The sequence below is a fragment of the Schistocerca cancellata genome, chromosome 5, assembly GCF_023864275.1.
Source record: "Schistocerca cancellata isolate TAMUIC-IGC-003103 chromosome 5, iqSchCanc2.1, whole genome shotgun sequence".
Lineage (NCBI taxonomy): Eukaryota > Metazoa > Arthropoda > Insecta > Orthoptera > Acrididae > Schistocerca > Schistocerca cancellata.
In genome coordinates, this window is record NC_064630.1 from 773,680,285 (window position 1) to 773,697,932 (window position 17,648).

The 17,648-nt window shown below is 39.3% G+C and overlaps 1 protein-coding gene across 1 annotated transcript in view; it reads left to right on the forward strand.

Annotated features, from left to right (window-relative positions):
- Positions 1–17,648, forward strand: part of LOC126187674 (putative protein tag-52) — a 174,394-nt gene that overhangs the window by 140,332 nt on the left and 16,414 nt on the right. The window contains exon 8 of the mRNA XM_049928907.1: positions 2,077–2,226. Coding sequence (XP_049784864.1) covers positions 2,077–2,226 — 150 coding nt within the window. The remainder of the gene's footprint in view (positions 1–2,076; positions 2,227–17,648) is intronic.

The window sequence follows — 17,648 nt, forward strand, 5'->3', positions numbered from 1 at the left end:
CTTTACAGCATATTTCTCCATGCTACGTCACTTTATAAAAATGTGTTTTTGCCTCACAGCGGGTTTTTAAGTGCACATTTTGGGTACAGGCAGGTTAATTTCAAACCTCTTTATGTTGTAAACTGTTAAACATATCCAGAAAATTTTGAAGGTTGTTAAAGATTAGGATTGTAGGAATATACTGTAAAAATTTCAGCAGTTTGCTGTTTGTAGCTGTCTTGGAATCTGCATCTCTATTTTGGTACCCAATAACACTGTTTGGGGGTGTTTCTCAATGACGGATAAAGATTTTTGAAAACCAGAAGATAGCACTTCCAGATAAATGTCTATAGAATAGAATGTTAAAATTTGGAAGTTTGTTCTGTGGTTATTTATTATTTGGATTTTTGCCTCACACCGGATTTTGTGTGTGTATTTTACATACATGTGTAAGATAACTTTGAACCTTTGTATGCAGGAAATGTAAACATTTTCAAGGCTGTTCAAGATCAGGATGTTAAGAATATATAGCAAAAATTTCAGCCATTTGCTGTGAGTAGCCATCTTGGAATCAATGGCTCAGTTTTGGTACAAAAATTTGTTTAAAAAAAAATTATTTGTGGGTTATTATAAGGAACTACCCATGAACTCCATAAGCCTCTTAAGACTCAGCATAGACCACGTCAGGTGCAAAAAGAACCAACAGATTTTCTCCATTTGCCTAAGCAGGAGGAAGTGTGTAATATTCATACTTTGACCCTGTTGGGTATGTAAATGGTCCCTAGCCCAGGGGCTGTCCAGAACACTTGACCCTACCTTTTTCCATCACCAACGTATAAGCACCGGAAAATCACATTTTTATGCATTTTGCAATATACTAGGTGCACGTGGTGTCACATGTACACCGATTAACTGAGGCTTACCACGTCGTCTGACATGATTCGAGTGCTAACAATATATGTGACATATGCAAAGCACACATATCATCATCTTCAAAATACATAATCTAGGTACTTGATGACAGTGCCAACTGTATCTACTTGCACACTCTATGTAGTCTTGGGACTACACACTTAGGACTCCAATGTCCTAAGAGTGCAAATGCCAAGAAGGTTGACTGAAGAACAGAAAATTCAATTTTTAATGAATTGATAATGTTTTCACATAGCACACAGAAACAACAAAATTTATGTATTTTATTAATAAAAGCATGCCCACTGTCTTTTTCCTGCACGTATTTCGGAGTGGAAACTTTGAAAAGCTTCAAAACAAACTTGGAAAACCTGATCATGGAGATTTCACTTTGTAATTAATATAGGAATTAAAAACCAAAATACAGATACTCAGTGGACTATTATTCACAAAATATACAGGAAACAATGTTCAGATATTTGACAACAGATGCTTGATTAGTTTAATCATGGCATGCCAAGTTCATTATTAAGCATCATAACTGGTTACAGTGTGACTGCAGGATTGTGACCCAATGATAGTCATGTTCTTTTGCAACAGAAGTCAAGTGAGCAATGTTGAGATGTCCTATATTTTATGTAAATTTTTTTGTTAAAGTTTTAGTATTAACTATCAGAGGTCACCAAAATAGACAACAGTATAATATTTTTTTTTTTAAAGTCGACCAAATATTTTGAGGTCATATATGCCTTTATGTTTAGGCAACACATTACAGAAAGTGTACTGAGAGGCTACTAACCAGCTGAAGCCTGAAAGCGAGAATGTAATCTATTCTTAGACACTGTTCTCATTGCCTCTTCTATTTGTGGGTACTGTTGCAGCCTTGTTAGTTTGTCACAAAATATTCCTTATGTTATTGATTGGAGTAGTAATGGATCTATTTAATTAGAGCAAGCTTTCAATACTTTTCTGTCTAAAGTTATCATCTCTGTCAGTTTTCGCGAACTGTTTGGTCGTAGCAAGAGTATGGGCAGTAACTTGAGCAAGAATGACCGAAAGAAAGGCTACTGTTTGCAGAGAATTACTGATCGAAGGACATAACTATACGAAACAGTTACTTTAAATAGTTCCGGCTTCATGAGTGTCATTATATACTTACAGTAACTGCACATATTACTTTTACAGAACAATGACTGTATAACCCAAGATGAGGAGAATAGGAACCCATGTGAGACCACAGCAAATGTTTCATCGAATATGACCAAGTCAGCCAATGAAGAGATACGTCCAGCTAAAACAGCAAAAACATGTGAAACTTTGACAGATGAAAAACAGGTAAAATATAAAATATTCATTTCTTATGTATCAGGAAAACTATAAATATTTTCTAATGTTTGGGAACTTTCCAGCTTGACTGAAACACTTTAATGATTGCAAAGTAGCTTTTCAGAACAATTTATTTGGATCTCTTTCTTTCAGTGTAGGTTTTAAAATCTTCATTCATGATTGCAAATGGTCTGTCATTGACTCCTGAAGTATACTGGTAACATGTTAAGAATGCATTTGCTTATGGCATGGTGTATTAGGAGTAGAATCATAAAAGATTTATATAATTTTTAGAAATAACCTTTACTGCTTTATGCTAGCTGAATGTCGGAAACTTGATATGTGTTACAGGTGTTGTATAGAACGCACTACTTATTTTTCAATTTGCAATTGGAAATATTTTAAAGCTGAGTTTATCAGTTTGCCATTGGATGTGTAGTCACATCAAACTGCCATTTCATCAGTTTGTAGGCTGCTTGCATTTTGTAAAATTATAGTTAACCACAGATTATGTGCCCCCTACACAACTTGTTTTATTTGTATGAGCAATAATATTTGTAAACTGCAAATTAAAGTATTTCATATATGTGTATGCTTTTGTGGTAAGTTAAAACTGTGTTTCAGACCAGAGCTTGAACCATGAGACCCCGATTTTGCAGGCATTGCAATACAAATATCTCTCTCCTGAGAGATGAGATGTATTTGGATGGTATAATTGGTTGTACATTGATGCAAAATTCGTGCATCCATGTTCAACTGCTGGTCTGGTACACACTTTTAACCTGTCACATTAATATATACTCTGCTAAAGAATAAAAATATATCACTGTTTTAGATGATTAATGGTCATCTCATCAGTAGCATTCAATAAATCACATGTGCCCGCTGGGTTGAGCCAAATGGCAAGCAGCAAATGGGAACTCTGTAGTATTGGCTGGGTATGCATTTGGTGAACCTAGCTTGTGGCTTGCTTGCGACAGGTGTGAACTCTTGACACTGACTCACTGTCCACCATCCAGTGTGAGTGAATTTTGTGTGTTATGCAAAATGAAACTGTGGAAAGTCCAGGTTGAATACCAACAATTATGGACAGGATAGATCGCTACTCAATATAAAGATGACATTTTGCGCTGCAGACAGGCACAACAAAAAGCTGCTCAAGCCAGTCTTTTTGTCGTGCCTCTCTGTAAGTCAGCATGTCATCTTTACAGTGAGTAGCAATCTATCCTTTCCATAAATGTTGAAATTCGCATGTCACAGAGATCTTGGATTAACTACTTGTGTTGCAAGGTCCTCAACAAAACTAAAACAGAAGGAATGCTACATGCTGACACAATGGATGGATTTTGAGGCAAAACCAGTTATAATGAGCAACATTTGGGGCACCTACCAACTCAAGCTGTATTTTTGCGTGCTCAGGTTTTGCAGTAGGCTTGTTTCATTTTCCCTAGCTGCTCATAGAAGCTTAATGGCAGCCAAAGAAATGCTTTCAATTACTAACAAAGAGATAGAGGGGCTGGCCAGTACTTACCTCAGCTCAGTACAGCCGATAGATACACATAAAACAGAACCGAAAATTTACGTTCCTAGCTTTCGGAACAAATGTTCCTTCATCGAGGAGGAGAGAGGGGAAAGAAAGGGAAGAAGGGAAAGGAGATTCAGTTACTCACAACCCAGGTTATGAAGCAACAGGGAAAGGAAAACAGGGAGGGTAGCAAGGATGGAGGCATGGTTGTCAGAGGGAAGCCAAAGATATTCTACTGTAAGTACTGTGCCAGCTTCAAACCAAAGAGGATGCATACAGAGGTAAAGAGGTATATAGTATAAAGATAAACACAACTATGTAGGATGAAAAGATGCGTGAATGGCTAAAGAGGAAAGGGAAAGAGGAGAAGACTGAAGAGTGAATGGGAGTGAGGTTGTTTAACGTAGGTTCAGTCCAGGGGGATGGCGGGATGAAAGGACGTGTTGGAGTGCAAGTTCCCATCTCCGCAGTTCAGAGGGACTGGTGTTGGGTGGGAGAAGCCAAATGGCACATACGGTGTAGCAGGTTCCTAGGTCTCTAGAATTATGCTGGAGGGCATGCTCCGCTACTGGATATTGGGCATCTCCTAGGCGGACAGTTCGCCTGTGTCCGTTCATGCGCTCAGCCAGTTTAGTTGTTGTCATGCCGATGTAAAAGGCTGTGCAGTGCAGGCATGTCAGTTGATAAATGACATGTGTAGTTTCACCCGTAGCCCTGCCTTGAATTGTGTATGTTTTACCAGTAGCGGGGCTGGAGTAGGTGGTTGTGGGGGGAGGCAGGTTTTGCAGCGGGGTCGGTTACAGGGGTAGGAACCGCTGGGTAGAGAAGGTAGTCTGGGAATATTGTAGGGTTTAACAAGGATGTTACGGAGGTTAGGGGGGCGACGAAAGGCAACTCTGGGTGGTGTAGGGAGAATTTTGTCAAGGGATGATCTCATTTCAGGGGTTGACTTGAGAAAGTCATATCCGTGGCGGAGTAATTTGTTGATGTTTTCGAGGCCAGGATAATATTGGGTGACAAGGGATGTGCTTCTGTGTGGTCTGGGGGTAGGAACATTGTTGTTGGACGGGGAGGAATGTATTGCTCGGGAAATCTGTTTGTGGACAAGGTCTGCAGGATAGTTGCGGGAGAGGAAAGCACTGGTCATGTTACTGGTGTAATTGTTGAGGGATTCGTCACTGGAGCAGATACGTTTGCCACGAATACCTAGGCTGTAGGGAAGGGAGCGTTTGATGTGGAAAGGATGGCAGCTATCAAAGTGAAGGTACTGTTGTTTGTTTGTGGGTTTGATATGGACAGAGGTGTGGATGTGAGCTTCAACAAGATGAAGGTCAACATCCAGGAAGGTGGCTTGGGTTTTGGAGAAGAACCAGGTGAAATTCAGATTCGAAAAGGAGTTGAGGTTGTGGAGGAAATTAAGGAGTGTTTCTTCACCATGAGTCCAGACCACAAAGATGTCATCTATAAACCTATACCAGGCCAGGGGAAGCAGCTGTTGGGTCTTCAGGAAAGCCTCCTCCATGCGGCCCATGAAGAGGTTGGCATAGGACGGAGCCATCCTGGTTCCCATGGCCGTTCCCCTGATTTATTTGTAGGTCTGGCCTTCAAAAGTGAAGTAATTATGGGTGAGGATGAAGTTGGTAAGTGTGATAAGGAACGAGGTTTCTGGAAGATCTTCGGGTGGGCGTTGGGAGAGGTAGTGCTCAAGGGCAGAGAGACCCTGGGTATGTGGGATGTTTGTGTAAAGGGATGTAGCATCTATGGTGACAAGAAAGGTTTCAGGTGGGAGAGGAGTGGGAATGGATTTGAGGCATTCTAGGAAGTGGTTTGTGTCTTTGATGTAGGATGGGAGTCTGCGGGCGATGGTTGTAGGTGCTGGTCTACAAGAAATGCTTTCAGCAGTTTGAATGGTGCAATGAGCAGTTGAAACACAAGTACATCAAAGAGGGTTCAGGAAAGTAGCCCTCTTGACTAGTAATCTTCAGATTTAAAAACAACGAGCCCAGCATGTCGATACATATTTGTTTCGTTGTCTCTCTTGTTTTTAAATCTCTTGTCTGCAGTCACAAATATACAGTTTAAGTAACGCACATGCCGTCTTTTGTGATAGCTGCAGGCGACTTCTATTACATTTTTATCATTAAATGGTAATATGGTATGTTTGGGAAAATCCGGACCTTTTATATGTTAAAGGTTCTTGAAAGTTTAACTGAGTCACTGAGGTACAATAAAAGACTGCATAGTGATATTACCTGTAAAAACAGTGACATGACAGACAAAACACCAAGCTTATGAGGTCTAAAATATTCTAAGATTACGCAATTGTTGCAGTTTCACTACACATTTAATTTTAGTAAACATACTGTGAAGTGCTGTAACATTATGCATGCTGATTCTGAAGAGCTTCAGTAAAAGTAAGCATATGATGAAAACACTGGAGTTTGAAACAAAGTGCACCAGGAGAACTGTACTATGGAAAAGATAGCACCGTTGATATTGACTCGCCAGTTTTGCCATTTTAAAGCTGGACGTGCTATTTTCAACAAAAGACCATACATACTGAACTCCATGAGGTGAGAAATAGGGATACACCTTTATGGCATATAGAGGTCAAATATGCTACATTTGCTCATGCTGAAGTGGGTACAACCTGACTTCTGTGTTAACTGCCTGGGTAAGCACACTGTGTGGAACAGAGAATGCTACATCCTCTTGGAAGAGAAGGAAATGCATAAATTGAATACAATTAAATGTACATCATATGCTGATGTGAAAAAGACGTTAAAGTCTGTTCAGCATATTTCCACTTCCAACTTAGTTTGCTAGAGCATTCACAGAAAGTACGGAATAAGAGCATGATCATACACATAGGCTCAACCCACAGTGTTGTGTCAGAGACTAACTCAAGAACAAGAATCTTGTGGTGAAATAAAGACTGAACGCCAAGTAAGCAAAATCAAAACAAAATTAGGAATAGAATAGATTGCTACTCACTGTAAAGATGACACGTCAAATTGCAGACGGGCGCAATGAAAAGACTGTTACACACATAGCTATCGGCCAAAGCCTTCCTCAGTAAAGAAAAGACACACACGTTCACACAAGCAAGAACACCTTACGTACATTTATGTGCCACCACTGGCAGCTCTGACCGGAATTTCTGGTGGGAACTGCCGGTGATGGTGGCCAAGAGTGTGTGTGTGTGTGTGTGTGTGTGTGTGTGTGTTTTCGTTGCTGAGGAAGGCTTTGGCTAATAGTTACATGTCTAACACTCTTTTCATTGTGCTTGTCTACAGTTCAGTGGGTCATCTTTACAGTGAGTAGCAGTCTATCCTGTTCCTAGTATTTTTGTTATTCTGACCTGGAGTTTCCATTCCTTGAAAATCAAAACAAACAAATTTAAAGCACCTGTGATGACACTACTATGCACATTGAGGCCTGGTTAAATTATTTCAAAAGTGTGCTCAGTTCTCCCATTCAGATTTGGATTCACCAATCTGAGGAAGGAAAGGAGAAGAAAAAAAACACACACAAGGCTACATTGTTGCTGTAAAAGTATGCATTCTATATAACGCTGTGCCAGGGCGTGTATCCTCCGCCCGCCTGCCCGTACCAGTTGTCAGATTGTTATCCTATCTTAATCACTTTGATGCAAACTCCCCTTTTCTGCTCAAGGTAGTTTCGCCAAGAAAGTGGAACTTGTACAAAGCTCACTGGGGACATTATTTGAAACGGGTAAAAGAAGAAATGATCAAATATCTACTCCCACGTCTCTGGAAAAATGGCATATGGCTGGTTCATTGACAGATTGGAGAAAGCAAATCCACAACCATTCCAAGGAAACTGTTTTCCACCCTTGATAAACTGTGTACAAAATTGTGGAGCTTGGAATGCTCTCAGCTCTTGCTTCAAAAATATTAACATTAAGAGAACAGAGACAGTGGGCAACAGAATAAATGTACCTAAAATACAAACATTTTAACATCAGGGTGAAATAATGAAGAAGTGATACTAGGAAGTTGGTCTGTACCTATCTGACAAGTAGTGCTACCTTGATGGACATATAGTGGAAGTTGAGAAGTTTACAAACAGAAAATATGCTCAAAGCATCAGAGATACTGTCCTAAGCTGAATAGAAGACTACGGGAACACGATCATCCTGTCATCCTGTTAACCTTCAAACATTGTTATTTGGTCATACAGTGAAGGATCACTTTCCATAAAGCCTCATTTTAATGAAGGTATTTAAACTATGAGTCTCACAGATCTCTAGCACAATGCCCCAGGATTGACAATATTTGTCACCCAATAACTGCACATTTTCCACCAGAGTCACAGATTCATTACATCTGCTACCCATCCTCAGTGAAACATGGTATATGGAACTATTCCCAGTGATATGAGTCATTGTGCCCATACAGAAGCAAGGAAAAGAGCCAAGTCAGGTCTGGTCTTGTAGGCTAATTATGCTAAAGTAGTACAGCTGTAGAACTTCATAACAGATTTTTAAAACATGACTGGTATGGCGCTTGAACCATTGTGACTTGGTGCCAAGCATCTAAAATGGCTACAGAATGGGAAGAGAAAAATATGACAGTCTCACAGTGTTAATGAGTGACATCTTGACTTAATTTGCCTGGAACAGCTTCCTCACTGCACGCCTCAATACCTCAGTTGCATAGTAACTATGTACACATCCATACCATATACTAATACTTTTCAAATAAACAGTACCTTCATTGCTGGTATCTACAGGCTGCTTGACATTTATTTTGCCTCTATCTTGTTGAGCAATGAGGTGATGGGCCCACTTGGAATATCACAAGGCCCCTCTTGTTGTCGTTATCGTTGTTGTTGTTGTTGTTGTTGTGGTCTTCATCCAGAGACTGGTTTGATGCGGATCTCCATGCTACTCTATCCTGTGCAAGCTTCATCATCTCCTAGTACCTACTGCAACCTACATCCTTCTGAATCTGTTTAGTGTATTCATCTCTTGGTCTCCCTCTAGGATTTTTTACCCTCCACGCTGCCCTCCAACACTAAATTGGTGATCCCTTGTTGCCTCAGAATATGCCCTACCAACCAATCCTTTCTAGTCAAGTTGTGCCACAAATTTCTCTTCCCTCCAATTCTGTTCCATACCTCCTCTTTAGTTCTGTGTTCTACCCATATAATCTTAAGCATTCTTCTGTAGCACCGAGCGAAGTGGCGCAGTGGTTAGCACACTGGACTCGCATTCGGGAGGACGACGGTTCAATCTCATCTCCAACCATCCTGATTTAGGTTTTCCGTGATTTCCCTAAATCGTTTCAGGCAAATGCCGAGATGGTTCCTTTGAAAGGGCACGGCCGATTTCCTTCCTAATCCTTCCCTAACCCGAGCTCGGGCTCCGTTTCTAATGACCTCGTTGTCGACGGGACGTTAAACACTAACCACCTACCTACCTACCTACCATCTTCTGTAGCACCACATTTTGATAGCTTCTATTCTCTTCTTGTCCAAACTATTTATCGTCCATGTTTCACTTTCATACATGGCTACACTCCATACAAATACTTTCAGAAACAACTTCCTGACACTTAAATTTATACTCGACATTAACAAATTTCTCTTCTTCAGAAACACTTTCCTTGCCATTGCCAGTCTACATTTTATACCCTCTCTACTTCGACCAGCATCAGTTATTTTGCTCCCCAAACAACAAAACTCATTTACTACTTTAAGCGTCTCATTTCCTAATCTAATTCCCCTAGCATCACCCGATTTAATTCGACTACATTCCATAATCCTCATTTTGCTTATGTTGATGTTCAATTTATATCTCCTTTCAAGCACTGTCCATTCCATTCAGCTGCTCTTCCAGGTCCTTTCCTGTCTCTGACAGAATTACAATGTCATCGCCGAACCTCAAAAGTTTTTATTTCTTCTCTGTGGATTTTAATTCCTACTCCGAATTTTTTCTTTTGTTTCCTTCACTGCTTGCTCAATATACAAATTGAATAACATCGGGGATAGGCTACAACCCTGTCTCACTCCCTTCCAAACCACTGCTTCCCTTTCATGTCCCTAGACTGTTATAACTGCCATCTGGTTTCTGTACAAATTGTAAATAGCCTTTTGCTGCCTGTATTTTACCCCTGCCACCTTCGGAATTTGAAAGAGAGTATTCCAGCCAACATTGTCAAAAGCTTTCTCTAAGTCTACAAATGCTAGAAACGTAGGTTTGCCTTTCCTTAATCTGTTTGCTAAGATAAGTCATAGGGTCAGTATTGCCTCATGTGTTCCAACATTTCTACGGAATCCAAACTGATCTTCCCCGAGGTTGGCTTCTACCAGTTTTTCCATTCATCTGTAAAGAATTCATATTAGTATTTTGCAGCCGTGGCTTATTAAACTGATAGTTCGGTAATTTCCACATCTGTCAACACCTGCTTTCTTTGGGATTGGAATTATTATATTCTTCTTGAAGTCTGAGGGTATTTCGCCTGTCTCATAGATCTCGCTCACTAGATGGAAGAGTTTTGTTCGGCCTGGCTCTCCCAAGGCTGTCAGTAGTTCTAATGGAATGTCGTCCACTCCCGGGGCCTTGTTTTGACTTAGGTCTTTCAGTGTTTTGTCAAACTCTTCACGCAGTATCATATCTCCTATTTCATCTTCATCTACATTCTCTTCCATTTCTATAATATTGCACTCAAGTGCATCTCCCTTGTATAGACCCTCTATATACTCCTTCCACCTTTCTGCTTTCCCTTCTTGGCTTAGAACTGGGTTTCCATCTGAGCTCTTGATATTCATGCAAGTGGTTCTCTTTCCTCCAAAGACCTCTTCAATTTTCCTGTAGGCAGTATCTATCTTACCCCTAGTGACATGTGCCTCTACATCCTTACATTTGTCCTCTAGCCATCCGTGCTTAGCCATTTTGCACTTCCTGTCGATCTCATTTTTTAGTGTATTACTTTTTGCCTTCTTCATTTACTGCATTTTTATATTTTCTCCTTTCATCAATTAATTTCAGTATCTCTTCTGTTACCCAAGGATTTCTACTAGCCCTCGTCTTTTTACCTACTTGATCCTCTGCTGTCTTCACTATTTCATCTGTCAAAGCTACCCATTCTTCTTCTACTGTACTTCTTTCCCCCATTCTTGTCACTCGTTCCCTAATGCTCTTTCTGAAGCTCTCTATAACCTCTGGTTCTTTCAGTTTATCAAGTTCCCATCTCCTCAAATACCCACCTTTTTGCGGTTTCTTCAGTTTTAATCTACAGTTGATAACCAATAGATTGTAGTCAGAGTCCACATCTGCACCTGGAAATGTCTTACAATTTAAAACCTGTTCCTGAATCTCTGTCTTACCGTTATATAATCTATCTGAGACCTTCCAGTATCTCCAGGCTGCTTCCATGTATGCAACCTTCTTTTATGATTCTTGAACCAAGTGTTAGCTGTGATTAAGTTATGCTCTGTGCTAAATTCTACCAGGCGGCTTCGTCTTTCATTCCTTACTCCCATTCCATATCCACCTACTACATCTCGTTCTCTTCCCTTTCCTACTATTGAATTCCAGTCACCCATGACTATTAAATTTTCTTCTCCCTTCACTATCTGAATAATTTCTTTTATCTCATCATACATTTCATCAATCTCTTCGTCATCTGCATAGCTAGTTGGCATATAAATTTGTACTACTCTGGTAGGCGTTGGCTTCGTATCTACCTTGGCCACAATAATGCGTTCACTATTCTGTTTTTAGTAGCTTACCCGCATTCCTATTTTCCCATTCATTATTAAACCTACTCCTGCATTACCCCTATTAGATTTTGTATTTATAACCCTGTATTCACCTGACCACAAGTTTTGTTCCTCCTGCCACCGAACTTCACTAATTCTCACTATATCTAACTTTAGGTTATCCATTTCCCTTTTTAAATTTTCTAACCTCCCTGCCCGATTAAGGGATCTGACATTCCTCGCTCCGATCCGTAGAGCGCCAGTTTTCTTTCTCCTGATAACAATGTCGTTCTGAGTAGTCCCCGCCCGGAAATCCAAATGGGGGACTATTTTACCTCCGGAATATTTTACCCAAGAGGACACCATCATCATTTAACCATACAGTAAAGCTGCATGCTCTTGGGAAAAATTACGGCTGTAGTTTCCCCTTGCTTTCAGCCGTTCGCAGTACCACAACAGCAAGGCCGTTTTGGTTAATGTTAAAAGTCCAGATCAGTCAATCATCCAGACTGTTGTCCCTGCAATTACTGAAAAGGCTGCTGCCCCTCTTCAGGAACCGGAGGTTTGTCTGGCCTCTCAACAGATACCCCTCTGTTGTGGTTGCACCTACGGTACGGCTATCTGTATCGCTGAGGCACGCAAGCCTCCCCACCAACGGCAATGTCCATGGTTCCCTCTTATAAACCATGTATACTGCTGGTATTGAAACTTCTGTGCCACTATTACAATATGCAGACAACATGTCACTGTACTCAACAGCCACATTGTCTGACGAGCAGGATGGCGCAGTGGTTAGCACAGTGGACTCGCATTCGGGAGGACGATGGTCCAAACTGCATCTGGCCATCCTGATTTATGTTTTCTGTGATTTCCATAAAATCTTGGTGGAGTGCACATCCCACCACAACTACCCTGTACTGTCAATTGGATTATGATGTGATCTTGTAACACAGCAGCGTCAAGTTAACACTTTCCAAAATAGACAAAACACAGTATTGCTGCATTAAAGTCTCTATTGGAGCAATGCCTTCAACACCAATCGTTTTGAAACAAGAAGTTTGCTGGTGAGTAGTAACTTCTGCTTACTACGAATGCATCCTGCTGCCCAGTTCATCAGAGTAATCAGTACTTTGAGATTGCTTTATTTTGCTAATCAGTTTATATAGATCCATCTGCTCCAAAAAAAAAAAGGTTATGCATGAAACATTCACAACATATTCCACACACCCAAGCAAATATGGTGAAAATAGTCTCTTGCAGGTTGGAAAACTGATCAACTATTGGTGGTAAGCCTCTGCTGGATGTCAGGACAAAAGAATACAGTCACACTTCCATCCTCAGAACACATCCGTGTTTGCTGCAGAGGCGGTAGTGACCAATGTGCAACCTCTCCAGTTTGACTAGTCATTGGACTGAACAAGCTCTTAAGGGAAGATAGACTTATAAACTCACTTGGGAAGTATTTTATTTTTTAAATACAATCTACACAGGTTGAAAATGTTAAATTTTTTACATGCATTGCTTCAAGATCTAATAAAATTGGTAATTTTTTATGTAGAAAGCTGTGGAATGCTGTGTTATAAAGGTAAAATTATGTGTTTGTATTGGTCATGGCCAGAAGAGATGGGCACCAGGTTGAGGAAGTTGAAACAAAGTTTGAAAGACAAGAAACTTTATGATGGTAAAACCATAAGAGGCAGGTTGACAGACAAAATGATTGATGAACTAAAGCAGTATTATGGAATGGCTGTTATAAATAATACTGAGTATTTGTTGAAAATGAAGCAGGCAGTGTGGACTACCTTCTTCCGCGGACTGTCAACTGATGAAAAAGCAGTACACCACCTTTGCCCTCATGGACCCGATTCATGGTGCAGTTATTGCAATGCCCTGAACTCAAACAGTTCATACAGCCATAAACATTCCATCCCAGCAGCAGTCATGGATATCATAAAACCTATTTACAGAGACCTGGCAAATCCTGAATTACTGAAGAAGTGTCTGCATGGCCAGATTCATACTCCCAATGAATCGTTCAGTAATCTTATATGGACTCACCAAAAAATGTTTTTGTTGGAATGAAGACACTAAAGTGTGTGTGGGGGGGGGGGGGGGGGGCACTGATGCTGTTACTGCTTTTCATGATGGCAACATTGAAACAGTGGAAGTGCTACAGCATATGGCAATTAATCCTGGAGAAAACTGCATCAGAGAACTTTAACAGGTGGACAAGGCCACTAAGGGGTCCAGAAAGAAGAAAAGAAGAGAAAAAGTGGGAAAAAGATCAGGAGGGTGATATGCAGTATGGTGCAGGGTGCTTCTGAGTGACTAAAAATAAAAATTAAGCATATATTAAATGAGTTACAATCTTCTGAAACTTTAGGAGCCGTTCCTGAAAATTTACATTTTCTGTTATATTTTCCCCTAAATCTCAGAAACCACTTTGAGTAGAGTATTGAATTTTTCAGGGAGTTATAATATCCTGGGTCTGCTGAAGTAAAAGAAGAACATAATGTTATGTATAATGAAAATTATTTAGGATAACGTACAAAAAAGTAGACATAATTTTAACCGTGTAACTAAAAAAACTATTTCTGAAAGCAGTGGCTGAAGTACAATTATTGTAGTTTAGTAGACTCAGAACATACAGTTTAATGTCCTGTAAAAGTTTCACGTCTATGGCTACAGTGGTCCTGAAATACAGGGAAGCCAAGTCACTAAATTTAACATTGTTGGGATAGGGCATTGAAACTCCTCTTAATAATATCTGACTTGTTAATGGCACCATCAGATCATAACACCCTGGCAATATGGAGGGTCAACAATGCTCTTCGTATGAACATAATACAGAGTAGGTGTTGGAGCTGCATGTTAAGGAACTATCATGAACTATATTTGATCTCTATTGCACCAAGGCATCCAAAAAAGAGTATGTGGGCACAGCACACAGTGGACACTTATCCTCAACTTCAGCATCCAACCACATCCCTAAACATAATGAGGGGACACGTGAAAGGAAGATAGGGAAACTGTTCAGTGGCAGAGAGGTTGCTAGGACTTTATATTACACAAATTGCTTCTGTCAAACGAGTGTGATTTGCAGATTTTTATATGTGACTGGCAACAGCTAATGTCCATGGTAAGGATTTGTTGCCTTGTTTGTAACTTCCTTAGTCACCTCCACTGGATGTACCTTGCAGGCTATCAAATTTGTTCATGTGACTCAATAATTGATTATTCACACCACATTTTCTCTTCACAAAATCCTCTAAATTACTTAAGTGATAGCTATTTACATATACAGTTATCAGCTGCTATGTGCTCTGTATGTACTAACCTAAATTTATTGTAATCGTGATTTGTATGGCTGTTGTAAATTTGATGCTGCCTGCATGTCTACTGCTGTAGTAATAAGGTCGCCCACCTGGAAAGAGCACATTGGTCACTTTGGAGAGCTGTAGATGGCATATACTGGTACTAGGGTATCATGTGACCCTCCACAACTGACATATCTCACCACAGTGAAGTAGAGTGTAAGTAACAGTCTGTTGTACGGAATCAGTGTAGTGAGATTGGTTGAGATGGAAACATGACAGAATTGCAGAAAGGATCTATTTCATTAGAACATGCCCATGAGCACATCACGAATGAAGCTGGTCAATTTGTTAGTGTATCAGCAAGGACTATTTGACGTGTCTACAAGGAATGGTGTACCACTCTCAGCCATGTTGTACAGTGATTATACAATGAGCCTAACTAACAGGGACCGTAGAGGAGTGCACAGCTTGTGAATAACAATCAGTTTCCAACTGTTGGGTTAGTGATTCTAGGTCCAGTTTCTGAGCAAACATTTCAAAGAGAATTACATACAATGGAGATTTGGACTTGGGTACCTCACAGTGGTGGTTAAAGCTCCATGTCCTCAATGGACTAGACAGCACAAAAACTAGTTAGTATCTAACTAGAGGCACATAGTGCAGACCACCACGTTGGGATTTTTCCCTATTTTCAAATGGTGCGAGCTGTCGAGTGCACTGATGGCTCAATTTTATTTTTAACGTATTCTGACCAATGAAAATTACAAAACTGCTGTATTGATACATGAACTATCTGAATAAGAGTGTCCTTCGAGCATATCAGAGTTAAACTTTTTTTTTTAATTTATCAAATATTTGTTTTATTCAAAGGTAGTGGAAGTTAACAATTACACCTAGTTTGTGAATAACTATGGCTGCATGTGAAGTTATCGGATCTGAGCAAATGTGTGTATTTCACTACATATTTTTTTTTTTTTTTTTTTTTTTTTTTTTTTTTTTTTTTTTTTTTTTTTTTTACAAATTATATTCACAAATTAGTTATTTACAGTTTAACTGTTTCCATCCCTATTGCTTTTATTCATTTAGAATGTATTACTGAAAGACCATGACATACAAATGATGATAGAATAACCAACGATAAATGCCTGTTTAGAAATTGTTATATTCAAACTGATTATCTAAAAAGAAAAACAAGAATAAAAATGTGCATGGTTCAAAATCCTGAAATTTTCTGATATTTTCACTTTTAGTGTGATGTGTGTGCTTGAATTTGTGAAGAAAGCAGATTCAGTCTTTGTTAGATCTTTGAAACAGCAACAAGGGCTACTACAATGACTGCATCAGTAATTGACCATGTGGCCACAAATATTGACAGGGAAAAATGTGATATAGCTTTAAAGATCTCAGACTATCAGACCACCTCTGCCAAATAACAACAGTAAAATCAGGCATTGAATCATTACCTAAACTACAAGCTTACAAACGACATTATCAGAAATCAAAATAAAAGACTTTTCAAAAGAACTAGCAAAACAAAGCTGGGATGAAGTGTATAAGGAAACCAATGTGAATATGAAATTCTCTGAATTCTCCACATTATTTAAACTGCACTTTGAAAAGGCATTTCCAAAAGTATGCATGTCTGTATCAACATGTCACAAAAACAGATGGATAACAGCAAGTATTACGAAGTCCTCCCAAACAATTAAATACCTCAGTTCCATGAAAAAGAGTCGCAGTGATACAGAATTCGTAAATTTCTATCATAGATACAAAAAGATCTATAGGAAAGTGCTGATTGCTGCAAAAAAGTCATTTAATGACAAAATAATATACAATGCAGAGAATAAAAGCAAAGCAGTCTGGGATGTTATAAAAAAAGAAACGGGGAGAGGCAAACAACCACAGAATAACATACTGCTAAGGGAGGGGGATAAAATAATAAATGATCCACAACACTTAGCAAACTATGTAAATGAGCATTTTTCAAGTATTGCAGAGAAGTTACGGCAAAAATTTCCCAAAGCAAATAAAACACCTGTAAATAATGTTGCACTAAATACAATGATGTTACTTCCAATCACAGAAAATGAAGTCAATAAAACTGTTCAAAAATTAAAAAATATAAAGTAACCAGGCTTAGATGAAGTACCAATGTGTGTACTGAAACAAAGCATAGAGATTATACAAGGCCCCTTAACAAATATGATAAATGAATCCTTCACATCATGGACATTTCCAGAGCAGCTAAAACAGGCAAAACTTTTGCTTAATAAAGGTAATGCAGAAGACATAGAAAATTACCGGCCCATTTCCCTATACTGTTTCCATTCTCAAAAATAATAGAAGCAATTATGAAAGACAGATTAATGAATTACGTGAATAAATACAACCTTTTAAGCGAATCACAGTTTGGTTTCCGAAGTGGCAAAAATACGGAGTCAGCCATAGTAGAATTCACAAAAGTTGTACCTGATGCTCTTGACAAAGATGAGTGTGTCACAGGCATGTTTTTGGATCTTTCTAAGGCCTTTGATACAGTTGACCACAATTCTATTAAATAAATTAGAAGCATTAGGAATAAGAGGGGTAGATAATGACTGGTTTTGATCATACCTAGCAGGTAGAGTACAAAGAGTAGAGATAACACATACTTCAAATAGATCCAAACATTTAGTAAAACACTTGTCATGACCAAAATACATTAATACAGGGGTTCCACAAGGTAGCATATTAGGGCCAATACTATTCCTGATATACATCAATGACTTTCCAGTAGTGTTACTCATGGTGAAAAAATTCTCCTCACTGATTACAGCAATATTATAGTCACTGAGAAAACAAGAGAACTCCTTGCAGAG